General features: G+C 35.5%; 2 protein-coding genes across 2 annotated transcripts; both read right to left on the bottom strand.

Annotated features, from left to right (window-relative positions):
• Window positions 1–347: 347 nt before the first annotated feature.
• LOC114411347 lies at window positions 348–1595 on the bottom strand. Its single transcript, XM_028375054.1, has one exon. The coding sequence runs from the start codon at window positions 1593–1595 to the stop codon at window positions 348–350; it is 1248 nt and encodes a 415-aa protein (XP_028230855.1).
• A 316-nt stretch (window positions 1596–1911) lies between these two features.
• Window positions 1912–12205, bottom strand: LOC114412786 (putative hydrolase C777.06c). Its single transcript, XM_028376830.1, has 11 exons — window positions 12191–12205; window positions 10917–11195; window positions 10709–10847; window positions 10282–10409; window positions 9722–9869; window positions 9525–9630; window positions 8371–8429; window positions 3129–3164; window positions 2939–3048; window positions 2690–2751; window positions 1912–2364 (listed from the first exon to the last, which is right to left on the bottom strand). Exons 2-10 carry the CDS (start codon window positions 11057–11059, stop codon window positions 2694–2696), a joined length of 927 nt encoding a protein of 308 aa, XP_028232631.1. The 5' UTR covers window positions 11060–11195; window positions 12191–12205; the 3' UTR covers window positions 1912–2364; window positions 2690–2693.
• Between the last annotated feature and the right edge of the window lie 1386 nt (window positions 12206–13591).

Here is a 13591-nt window from a genome sequence, read left to right as displayed (position 1 = left end):
GACCAAACCTGTGATGTCACATTCTGCAATCTGAATTCCAATCTTGAATGTTCTGTTTCTTGACAAAGAGGCCTTTAGGATCAGTCTCCTCTTGTTGTCAAATATCTTCATTTGACGTCCTCCATCTTGGTTGCTTTGACACACAACACTCAACACATAATTGTTTTGGTATCTCAATTTGGGGAAGACCATGAACCATTTTCTTACTTTTCAATTCACTTAAACTCCTGAAATTTAGATGACCAAACCTGTGATGTCACATTCTGCAATCTGAATTCCAATCTTGAATGTTCTGTTTCTTGACAAAGAGGCCTTTAGGATCAGTCTCCTCTTGCTGTCAAATATCTTCATTTGACGTCCTCCATCTGCATTGAATAACCCTTTTCTAGCAATTGTCCAAAACTCAGCAAATTATTCTTCATATTGGGAATATATAGCACATCATTGATAAATGAGTGTTGTCCATCCTTCCTCTGAATCATCACCTTTCCAATGCCTTCTGTAGTTACAGAGTTGTTATCTGCAAACTTGATCTTGCTCTTCACCTTCATGTGATTGGAATAGCCTGTGTCTAGATACCACATATTAACATTGTCTTCTTCTGAGTTTGTTGTTGCCATTAGTAACACTTTATCAGAGTCAGAATCCTCATCTTGTGCCAATTGAGCCTCATTTGCATTTCTTGGAACCCTTTTATTTCTGCATTCATCTGCAAAATATCCCCATTTCTGACAGTTGTAACACTGAATCCCTTTCTTGTTGAATTTCTTCTTACCCACTTTGTGATTCCCTCCATCTTTCTTGTCTGTTTCTTCATTCTGGTTATGATTTCCAGAACTGCTGTAGCCCTCACTTGACCCCTTCCACTTATTGTTCTTCCACTTTCCCTTTCCCTTTCCCTTCTTATTCTTGCCACCATCATAGTTGTTCCCTTTGGTTGTTTGGGCTTGCATGGCTTGCTCAACTGATCTTTGTGAATTTCTTTCATTGAGCCTCATCTCTTGAGCTTCAAGTATTCCTTGCAGTTCTTCTTCAATCTTCATTTCTTCAAGATTCTGGCCTTGCTCAATTGCCACCACTATATGATCAAATCTTGGTGTCAAGGTTCTCAATACCTTGTCAATGATCCCCAAGTTTGATTGCTTGTCACCATAAACATTCATTTGATTTGTAATTGCCAAGACTCGAGAAAAGAACTCACCAATGTTTTCTTGATCACTCATTTGTAGAAGTTCATACTGCCTTCTCAAGGTCTGCAACTTCACCTTCTTGAGTTTGCTATCCCCTGCATAGGATTTCTCTAGAGTATCCCATGCCTTCTTTGTAGTATCAGCAGATCTAATTTTCTGAAAATTATCTACATCTACACATTGATGAATAATGAACAACGCCTTTGCATCTCTTTTCATCAAATCACGGTGAGCCACCTTCTCTGCATCAGTTGGGTTCCTGTCAAGTTCTTGAACCCCTTCTTGCACCACTTCTGTCACATCTTGAAATCGAAAGATTACCTTCATCTGAGCACACCAATCATCATAGTTCTTGCCTTTGAGAACAGGCATGGATGCTGGAAAATTTCCATTCGAGGAAGTCATCTCAATTTTAGTATCCAAGGATCTTGAATCTCTGCTCTGGATACCAGTTGTTGGAACAAAGAAGCTCTTCACACACACTCACACTATGCACTCACTCACTTTATGTTAGAGAATAAGAGAAAATGAAAGAATTGATTTAGAAAATAGAAGGAATTCCTCTCATTCATAATCACTAATATTTTTATACACACTGCATATGTAACTACAACAACCTTCATAGCTGTCAAACTAACTAACTCCTAACTACTAACTAACTGAATTACAGCATACATCAACATGTTATACTATATAACAAAATTATAGTGTGAAATAATAATTGAAAAAATTTTAATGAAATCAAAATCATTCTTCCTCGTTACACTTATTATGGCGAATAAAAATGCGGAGTTTGGCAAATAGTTATCCACACATTACCTTCACATGACATTAGAAAAATTAACAATGAAATGGAAATACCTCCCCAACTAGATTGGAGTTTTTTCCTTTCTCCTCAACTATATTGAATTGCTGTCTAATTTGTTTTCAGCATCGGGGTTGTAGATTACTTCTTCGTATAGAACTTCAAAATATTTAATTAGAAAAATAGGGAATCCATCACAACAGGAAATCATCCTTTCTCTTATATAGAACTAAAAATGTCTTAATTTTTGGGTAAAAATATCGATTCATCAGATTGTTGTAGGATCAAATGATAATCTTCAAAAATTATTTCAGTGTTCTCCAACCTTACCAAGATCAACAGTATGGTAATATTCTCACACTCATTACCCTGCAAGAACACGAGAATCAATTTTTCATTGAAATACAAACATGATCCACAGGAAAAGGTATTGGGGGAGGAGACAAAGTATTACATGTCTATGGCCAAGTATAACTTAAGGTGACCTTGTTTAAGGAGATCAGGAAAATTGTTTGAAGAAAAAGAAAACAAAAACAAAAGCTAACAGTATTCAGAAATGTGATAATTTAGGAAGTGCACCCTCGAAGAAGGGTGAGACCTCAAACGCAAATGCATTCTACTGATCATAGTGAAGAGTTCATAGTCTGTATGTGCTACTTTTGATGAGACTCATATTCAGGTCCATGAGTATTACCTTACTATAAGTTTATGGGCACTCTCAATCCATCGTGTGCAAGCTGCACCAATAGTCCTTCCCTAAGCACAATTATAGAAAGATTAAACTCTGTAATTTGCTAGAATCCATAACATATCACTGAGTTCAAACAACAAAGGTAAATACTTGAACAACATTCACATAGTGTACCTTCTGGAATAAAAATATTACTTATTATATTTTTAGCAGTTATGTTTTTACTATTTTGAAAAATGGAAAAAAGGGTACCTTCTGGACCAGTCCATTAAAAACTCATTGTCCTTGTGGTGATCAAACTCGTGAGTCATTCCAATCAATAGGGTTTGCTTTGGACATAACCTCTTCACAGTTTCAAGAGCCTGTAAAATTACAACCAATGAGATTTTACTATCAGGGACATAGCAAGTCTGAACATAATTTTGTAAAAAGCAGAACTAACCTGTGGAAGACAAAAGTGAACATTATGCGATCCAGTCTGTAGTAACACAAAGAGGAATATCAAGAACACTACCATCTTTGAGAAAATAGAGAAATAAGAAAACTAAAAAATGGAATTGAGAAAAATGTATTAGAACAGGCAAGATGCAGAGTAATCAATCAAATATGAACCTTAAAAAATGTCAAAATGAAGTCAACCTGATGCTTTTGAGAAAATTACATAAAAAAGAAGAACTGACTAAGAACCACTGTCAGTGACTGCCAGCAGGCAATATTCTATGCTAGGAGAGAGTTAGAGGAACTGATAAATTGATAACCAGACTGAATGAAATAATACAACATAGTGGAGTCACTTTTAAAAAAAAAAATCCATCTAAGATATTTCTACGTGAGTGCAAGTGCATTCATGTCCTTTACACATGAGGATATCTGTTACGGAAGTGAAGAAGAACAAGCAAGAACAGCAGCAACAGATGCAGCAGAAATCTATATCATACATAGAGTTTTGCAGAATGGTTAAAGAGAGAAAGATGAGGAACAACACACAAGTTTACGTGGTTCACCCTTGATCAAGGCTACATCCACGGGAGGGAAACAAAAAGCTTTTTATTACTGATGCAATATACAAGTGGAAGCTATTAAAATACAGGACATCCTTGCCTTATATAAGCAGAGAACAAAAACAAAAAATAACAGAATTAACTGCCATATGGATTTTAGTCACAACCCAACAATCCACCACCTTGAACTAACATCCATATAAAACACAAACTGCACCGTCCAAGCATACATGACTTAACCCCAACAATCAACATCGAGCAAGCTTAAACAGTGATCAAACTTGCTCTTTGGAACTGGCTTTGTGAACATATTAGCAGGATTATGCAGAGTGCTGATCTTATGAACCTTAATTCTTCTTTCTGACTGAATGAAGTGATATCTAACATCTATATGCTTGGTTCTATCATGATGAACCTGATCTTTGGCCAAGCATATAGCACTAAGGCTATCACAGTAGATGTTAGCATATTCTTGATTAATTCTGAGATCATTTATCAGACCTCTCAGCCAAATTCCTTCCTTTGCAGCTTCAGTAAGAGCCATGTATTCAGCCTCAGTAGTTGAGAGGGCAACAGAAGGTTGAAGTGTTGTCTTCCAACTCACCAAGCAGCCACCAAGGGTGTAAGCATACCCTGTTAGGGACCTTTTCTTGACAAGATCAGCAGCAAAATCAGCATCAGAATAGCCAGTGTGACAACAATCTGAGTTAGATCCATAGATCAACCCTACATCTGCAGTCCCTTTAAGATATCTGAAAATTCTCTTCATAGCCTTCCAATGTTCCTTCTGAGGTTGGCTTAAGAACCTACTAACCATGCTAACAACATAAGCAAGGTCAGGTCTGGTGCAGACCATAACATACATGAGGCTGCCAACAACACTTGAGTATGGAACCTTTGACATATAGTCCTGATCAGCCTGAGCTTGAACCTTTATCATAGCAGACAACTTCTCTTTTTCTGAAAGGAGAGTGCTGATAGGTTTAGAATCAGTCATTCCAAACCTCACAAGTATCTTCTGAATGCAGTCCTTTTGAGACAAAAATAACCTTTTCTGAGTTCTGTCCCTATAGATCTCCATTTTTAAGATTTTCTTTGTAGCCCCTAGATCTTTCATATCAAATTCACCACTCAGGAGGATCTTCAGATTTTGTATATCACACATGCATTTTGTTGCAATAAGCATGTCATCTACATAGAGTAGAAGATAGATCATTGATCCATCCTCCACCTTGTTGTGATAAACACAACAGTCATAGAGACTTCTCTTGAATCCTTGGCTGGTGATAAAGCTATCAAACCTCATGTACCATTGTCTTGGAGATTGTTTCAATCCATACAAGGATCTCTGCAGTTGACAAACATACCTTTCTTTTCCTTGAACTTCAAACCCTTCAGGCTGTTTCATTAAAATATTTTCTTCCAATCTTCCATGGAGAAAAGCAGTCTTGACATCAAGTTGTTCAAGTTCCAAATCTTGGTTTGCTACTATAACAAGCAAAACCCTGATGGATGTATGTCTGACCATAGGTGAAAAGATTTCGTTGAAATCTACTCTTTCTTTCTGGCTGAATCCCTTGACAACTAACTTAGTCTTGTATCTTATCCCTTTCTTTTCTGAAAGACCAAGTTTCCTCTTGAATATCCACTTGCAACCTACCACATGTCTTTCTTTAGGTAGTTCAACAAGTTTTCAGGTTTGATTCTTAGATAGAGATTCCATTTCCTCTTTCATAGCTAACAACCAATTTTCAGCTTCAGGATGATTGATAACTTCTTTGTAGGTGGCAGGTTCATTTGAATCTATTTCTTCAGCTGCATGTAATGCATAGGCAGTCATGTCATCAAAACCATATCTCTCAGGAGGCTTAATGACCCTCTTAGGTCTCTGACTGATTCCAGGATTGAACTGTGCAGGCTCGGGTTCAACATTCTGATGAGCCTTATTTGCACTGGAATCTTTTGATTGCTCACCTTCTTGAAGAACAGGAGATGTATCTGTATAACCCCCTTTTTCTGAGTCTTTGGTTGTAGATTTTACATCCTTTTCTTGAGGAGACTGGCAGCTCTGTGTTCCAGCAATTGGAACCTTAATTTTTGGATGTACAGATGTGATTCATCAAAAATTACATCTCTACTGAGAAGAACTTTCCTTTCAGAGGGTGACAAGATCCTGTAACCTTTCACCCCATCACCATAACCCATGAACAAACCCTTTCTTGATCTAGGTACCAGCTTTCCTTCATTGACATGATAATAGGCATTGCAGCCAAATACTCTTAGATTTGAGTAGTTTGCTGTTTTGCCATTCTAGATTTCAATAGGAGTTTTAAGTCCTATAGCAGTAAAGGGTGTTCTATTGATCAGAAAACAAGTTGCATTGATAACTTCTCCTCAAAAACTTTTGTTGAGACTAACATTAGACAATAGGCATCTTGTTCTTTCCAGAAGTGTTCTATTCATTCGTTCAACAACTCCATTTTGTTGAGGAGTGTTCCTAACAATAAGTTGTCTAGCAATCCCTTCATCTCTGTAGAATTTGTTAAATTTTGTTGAGCAAAACTCCAAGCCATTATCAGTTCTGAGTCTTTTAACTTTCCTTTCAGTTTGTTTTTCAATCAGTGCCTTCCATTCTTTGAAGCATTTGAAAGCTTGACTCTTCTGACTCATGATGTAGATCCATGTCATCCTTGAGTAGTCATCAATTATGGATAGAAAATACCTTCCACCACCTATTGAAGGTACTCTTGCAGGCCCCCAACAGTCAGCATAAATGTAATCAAGAGTTCCTTTGGTGGTGTGAATTGCTTTAGGAAATTTAATTCTATGTTGCTTGCCGAAAACACAGTGCTCACAGAATTTAAGTTCATCCAGTTTCTGATTTCCCAACAGCTGTTGTTTTTGAAGTATCATCATACCTTTCTCACTCATGTGCCACAATTGAGTTAAGTCAGGTATGCTCTTATTGGATTTTGATGCAACAGCTACTAGGCCATCATCCATACATGTTGTACCTTGAAGTATATAGAGATTACCCCTCTTTATACCCTTCATCACCATTGTAGAGCCTTTTTGAATTTTCATGACCCCATTTTCAGTGTTGCATTTGAACCCCTTTCCATCCATAACATGTCTAACTTCAGTGAGTGTTCGGATAATTCCCTCATGCATCTTGATTTTTATTGCGCCAATTCCAACTGTCTTGCATGAGACATCATTTCCCATGAAGACATTTCCACCCAATTTCTCTTCATAGGTATCAAACCAGGTTTTGTTAGGACACATATGAAAGGAACAACCAGAGTCTAATATCCACCGATTTTCAAAATGTTGGTGATGATTAGCAACTGAGAGAACAAGCTCATTTTCAGATGTGGAACCTTCCTTGGCAACAGCAGCAGATGATTTGCCCCTTTTCTTAGGACAATCTTTCTTCCAGTGACCTGGCTCCTTGCAGTAGTTACAAATGTCCTTTGGATTGACTTGAGTTTTCTTTTTTCCTTTAAACACCTTTTTCTTGATGTTCTTGTTAGAGTTAGAGACCACAAGACCAGATCCATTTGATTCTTCAAAATTTCCAGGTACTTTAGATCGAAGTTCCCTTGAGTATAAGCCGGATTTCACCTCCTTCATGGTGACACATTCCTTACCAACACTAAGAGAATTTACAAAACTCTCATATGATGGTGGTAGAGAGGCTAACAAAATCATGGCAGCATCTTCATCCCTTATCTTAACATCTATATCTCTTAATTCCATCAAAATAGAATTCAATTCATCAAGATGATCCTTAAGAGATGTACCTTCTTTCATGTGTAAACCAAATAGACGCCTCTTCAAGAAGAGCTTGTTGTAGATTGACTTGGTCATATATAGCTTTTCCAACTTGAGTCATAAGCCACTTGCAGTTTCTTCATTAGCAGCTTCATATAAAACTTCATCAAACAAAGAAAGCAAGATTAGTGAGTGAGCCTTTTCTTCTTGTTCCGTGAGTTCTTCAGTCTTTGAAGCATATGCCTTTTATTTTGAATCAGAAGTCACTGGTTTCTTCACAGATGTAGAAGCAACAGGAGCCCAAACACATTGTTCCTTCAACAGAGCACGCATCTTGATGCGCCACAGATTGAAATTGTTCTTTCCATTGAATTTCTCAATCCTGATTGTGTTTGACATGATTTCTTGAGTGTTCTTGATCACAGTGAAGCAGCGAAAGAACCAGAAACAAGACTCCCACAGCTTGATCTTCGTATTCAGACGAGAATCTTAAATTCCCTTGATCACAACTTGAGCTCTTGATACCATTTTGTTATGGAAGTGAAGAAGAACAAGCAAGAACAGCAGCAACAGATGCAGCAAAAAACTATGTCATACACAGAGTTTTGCAGCAAGGTGAAAGAGAGAAAGATGAGGAACAACACACAGTTTTATGTGGTTCACCCTTGATCAAGGCTACATCCACGGGAGGGAAACAAAAAGTTTTTTATTACTGATGCAATATACAAGTGGAAGCTATTAAAATACAGGGCATCCTTGCCTTTATATAAGTAAAGGACAAAAACAAAAAATAACAAAATTAACTATCATATGGATTTTAGTCACAACCCAACAATATCTTTATTCACTTAGTGGCATACCCCACACAGAGACTGAGTGACCAACAACAGTTGAAAATGAAGCACTGACCTTTTTCAGTGTATCCAATATAAGAAGATCCAACTGTCCAGCCCCACTTTTTGAAATGACTGTAGAAAATAGGACATTTTGCCTGTCAGAAATGCTTCAAAAACTTCTCATTATGCAAACTGCCTTCCTATTGTTTCAATGAGGAAGACAAGGCAACATATTCAAGGTATTCAGCAGTTCAATGGCTTTGTTTATGGTTAAGTAAATAGTGCTTACTACTTTGTCTTGATGGCATAACATCCGTGAGACATTGAGGTTACTTTTTCAGGTCTGAAAACTAAATTTTAGTTGATATTTGTCAAGTTGAATAAATCAATATCAAAATACTTTCTTTACAGTTTACATGAGTAACTTGTTTGCTATTTTCTTATAACCTTGTGGTTAATATCACACTTTCCCTCTTAACTTACTAGTTGGTAGTCACTAGCATGAGATGAGAGATAATTGAAAAACAAAGGCCTCCTAATTGTGACTCTCTTACTTACCACTTGACATAAAAGAGATGGTTAACACATTAGCATTGGGTACAAAAGGTAGAAGTAGTTGGCAATGGTCTTAACTCTTATATAGAGAACATTAAGTTCCACAATGAAGGATAGCTGAAGCCTCCTCATAAAAGAATTGCAGGGTAATACTCATCATAAGAAATTTGGAATCTTTATATTAGGACATAAGTATAGTTGCTTGTGCCATAAACTATGCAGTTATATCACTCTTTTATTTACAAAAAAGACATGACAATGTGACATGTTGCACACAACATCAAAAGACAGTTAGAAAAGTTTTAAATTCTCATTTCAAACTAATTAACTAAGACATATACTTATCTTATTGCACATGAATAACTTTAAAGTTTGGTTAAAGAGAAGCAAAGAAGAAATGAATTTTTCTGTTTTTATAGAAAAGTGAGAGGAAAGAAAATGCTATTGTATCAAATAACTTATATACCCTTATTAGAATATAAAGGAAAAGAAATGTATATTACTGGGTATAATTGTAATCTCATAACACCATCTCCCCCCCGCCCCCCAAAAAAAGAAAAACGAACCATACTCTTTTTGCCAAATTCTCTCCAACCAAAGGAAGTTTATGAGAGTTACCACCGATGAAGTAACACAAATGTTTAAGTAGGAAGAAATGACTTCAAAACTCACCATACTCTGTACTAGCTGGAATCCGTGAAACATCAGATATATAAGCCACCCTATCTTTCTCACCAAAAAGGAAACCCAAACAGATATAATCCTCTCCATGCATTACCTACATCCAGAAATGTAGCGTTTAATTCCTTATAATGTGTAAAAGGGGTATTGCATTCCTACCATCAATGACAAGGTTTGCAGTGATTAACTGGCAAAGGAATAAATTTTAAGCCTGATGCAGAAAATGGCAGATTACAATCATCAGCAATTATGTTCCAGCAACACTGAGCTACCCTTCGTATTTCTTGCCCTTCTTTGTGTTTTTTCTGAACCAAATAAGGAAACACCTTTTCCATGCTGTTGCAAATGTGTAAACAAGAAATCAACTATCTTAAGCAAAATGGATCAATAAAATCAAGTGAAAGGGGAATAAAGCTGACATAAGATTTGCACTGTAATCAGAAATATTTTTCTAAGCATACACCCAAATTTGATGGTTGGAATGTAGGTCAATAGAGTAACTTTTAACTTGCTGACCAAAAAGTGATACAATTTTTAGCTTATTAGTATTAACAAATTTTGCATCAATTCACTTCTATATAGCAAAAGCTCTGTTTATCAATGCTTCCGTAGAGCTCTTACTTTAACAAAGAAAAGCAAAATATAATTACACAACACCTATGCTCCCACTTGGGTGCCAATTTTCCCACTAACCTAGGATATTTGAGCAGCTGGCATCAAAGAAAAAGTGAAAGTTACTAGAGTTTACCTATCCATTGAATGCCGAGTTAAGTAAATGGGGGTGGGATCAATATCATTAGTGGGACTAAACGGCTGCACAGCTCGTATATCATCCAATCCAAGGACTGCATCAGCATGTTCATGAGTCAAAAGAATCTGCAATTCAAACAAGAACAAAATAACTTAATACACCAGGTAAACTATTACCAAATCAAGCTCCATCTGCAACAAAACAAGGCACCTGAACACATACAAAGTTTCACTCTTATCTAATCTAAGTTTTGAAAATCTTTGACCAAAAGAATAAAATAATAAAGAAGGAGATATAAGATTGGTTGGTTAGGTGGTTAAGAAAGAAGAGAAGGAAGGAAAGGTGGCGAATTCGATCTTTCTTGCCAACAAAAAAAAATAAATAAATAAAGAAAGAAAGAAGGGAAGGTGAGTGGGTGACTGACAGAATCTATTCTTGGAATGTGATGGAAAACAAACCACCTAAGTACAGTCTCCCTGAAGGTCTTGCCAGCGTCGATCAATATATATTTGTGAGTGGCGTCGCTTTGAGAGTAATAATCGATTAACAGAGAGGTATTGCACCTGCAAAGTTAAGTCCATAATTCAGAAACTAATTTGTAAGAATGGAGGAATGAGAAATCTGAAGGGAACCTGTAGTTAGGGTTTAGGTGAGGTGGGAGGGAGAGAGATTGAGTGCAGACGAGACATGGAGGATCTGAAGGGTCGATGAGGCACCTCATGGAGGGAACCGTTCCCGAAACTCCCGTTCCCAGAAATATCAATGCCGACTCCATAGCCACAACACTAACGGAAAATGAAAGAAAAATGTTTCCAAGAAGACTCGCTTTCCTCACTCAATTCTCATCCGCTTCTTATCTTTCTTGTTTTCTCACCATTATTTTTTATGAAAGATAATTCTGTTCCAGTTTTCTGCGATCGTACAATCTGTTATTAAGACAGTATATATCTAACATTTAAATTTAAACTCGACATTTTTTGTCTCGTGTCACACACTAGCTGATATTTTCAGCTATGACATAGAAAATTGAAAAGGAGAATTGTAATAAATAAATAATTTATATAAAATTAATTTTAATATTAATTAAAAATGATTTTTTTTTTCTTCTTCTTCTTATTATTTTCTAAATATAAAATTATTTTTAAACATAAATAAATTATTGTTTCAGAAATTAAAAAATGACAAAACATATTGTTTTCCTCTTACCTCATGCCAATTTAAGGGGAGGGAGGAAGTATTTTTTGACGAATCTCACAAAAATGACTCACTTCTAAGTAGCAGTAGTCATTGAGATTTAAAAAAAATGTTAAATAAATTATAAAAATTGAAATTTGTTAGTCATATTAGTTCTGTTAGTAAGTTATACATGTCACATGCTAGAATGACAATAATTTTAATTTTAAGAATTTATTTGATATTTTCTTGATTTCAAGGACTATTATAATTTGTAACAACACTTAATAGTTTTAGGAATTAAAATGTAGTTTTTTCAATTTTTTTACTTCAAAAACTTTTCCTGCCTTAAACTTGCATATCATCTTCAGTCACTAAATTTTACTCTAAAAACAAAAAATAGCTCCCTTTATTATTGTTTTTTTTTTCCAAACAAAATGTAGAAACTTGGTATTTTTACTATTTGATTGAAGGTACTGATCAGTCCACAATTTATCAATGCAAACTTTACAACGAAAAAGTGTTCATAGACACCCAATATGTCATTATATACTTAGTGAGAAAGAGAAAAAATATAGGTATCATAAATATTTTAATGTGACATGATGAAAGAGATAGAGAGAAATTATGAATGTTGATTATGTGTTTAAAAAGTGTGAGTGTCTATGTATCATTACTAAGACATGTGTTACTTTTGATGGAAAAAAGGGAGATTCATGTCCACAAGTATTACCTTACTATAAGTTTATGGGAACTCTCAAACCATCGTGAGCAAGCTGCACTGATAGTCCTTCCCTAAGCACAATTATAGAAGAATAAAGTCTGTAATATTCTAAAATTCATAATATAAGACTGAGTACAAACTACAAAGGTAGTAAATAGTTTAACAACCTTCACATAGTACTGTTAATACTGGTGTCGTGAAATAAATATACCTATGGCATTTTTAGCAGTTAAAGTTGACTTCCTTGAAAAATGGGAAGTGTACCTTTTGGACCACTCCATTAAAAACTCATTGTCCTTGTGGTGATCAAACTTGTGATTCATTCCAATCAATAGGGTTTGCTTTGGAGATGACCTCTTTAATTAGTTTCGAGAGTCTGGGAAATTACAAATAATGATATTTCACCATCAGGGACATAAATAGATAGTGTAAACATCATTTTGAAAAATGCGGAACTAAACCTGTGGAACACAAAAGTGAACGTTAGGTGATCCAGTCTGTAGTAACGTAAAGACGAATATCAAGAAGTAAACAACTATCTTTTGAGAAAATAAGTATAAAATAGAATTGACAAATATGTATCATAAAAGGCAAGACTGAGGATGATCAACAAAATAAGGTGAAGCTTTACAATCATGGTTACAACAATGATGATGCATCTTGCAAAAAACAAGTGTAGAGAAAATCAAACAGAATTGTTTGTTGATGATTGAGAGAACAACAGGAATAACAAGCACAATTGTTCATTCAGAAATTGATGAAAATAAGTTTCAACTTCAACTTCAAAAGCTGATAAAAGCAATGAATTATTGGGGAGAAAACATTGTTTCCAAATCATTCCGCTACAAATAATCGACTTGAATTTATTCTGACATGCCTTTTTTGCTAAATCTATCTTTATCCAACTTAAAGAACAATAACAGGATACTAAAGTTTAATTGTTACATCCAATAAATTTTATCTTACTACATAAAATTAGCAATAGAGGAAAATAGGAGTAGAGATGTGTTTAGCAATCGTATTATTGGCCTTCCACGATAAAGTTTGTTGAGATCTCACATTGACTTGAGATATCACTAATGTAGTTTATGTAGTCTATGCTGTCAATGTCTATTCCTTAGTGTGAGCAGGTATTGTTATTGAGCCACTCACATTTGTCCTCACTCTATATGTCTCATCTTGGGCGAGAAAAGGTATGTCGAGATCTTACATCAATTAAAAATATGACCCGTGTAATCCTTTCTTATTAGACTTGGACAGTTCTCACCTTACAAACTGATTTTGTGGAATTTAATTAAGCTCTAAGCACAAATTCTAAAATAGTTATCTTGTGAATTTTGTTTGTCTTATATTAAAAAAATCAATGGGAAACTTACTATAGGAGACAAGACGCTTAAGTCATTCTGTAAA

This window comes from Glycine soja, chromosome 5, assembly GCF_004193775.1.
Source record: "Glycine soja cultivar W05 chromosome 5, ASM419377v2, whole genome shotgun sequence".
Classification (NCBI taxonomy): domain Eukaryota; kingdom Viridiplantae; phylum Streptophyta; class Magnoliopsida; order Fabales; family Fabaceae; genus Glycine; species Glycine soja.
This window is presented reverse-complemented; position numbering and strand designations above follow the sequence as displayed.

Coding starts and splice junctions, on each gene's coding strand:
- LOC114411347 (XM_028375054.1), bottom strand. CDS start 1,595: ATGACTTCCTCGAATGGAAATTTTCCAGCATCCATGCCTGTTCTCAAA.
- LOC114412786 (XM_028376830.1), bottom strand. CDS start 11,059: ATGGAGTCGGCATTGATATTTCTGGGAACGGGAGTTTCGGGAACGGTT. Junction 10,410..10,708: donor ACATTCCAAGAATAGATTCT/GTCAGTCACCCA, acceptor TTTGAATTGCAG/ATTCTTTTGACTCATGAACA. Junction 3,049..3,128: donor TTCACTTTTGTCTTCCACAG/GTTAGTTCTGCT, acceptor GTAATTTTACAG/GCTCTTGAAACTGTGAAGAG.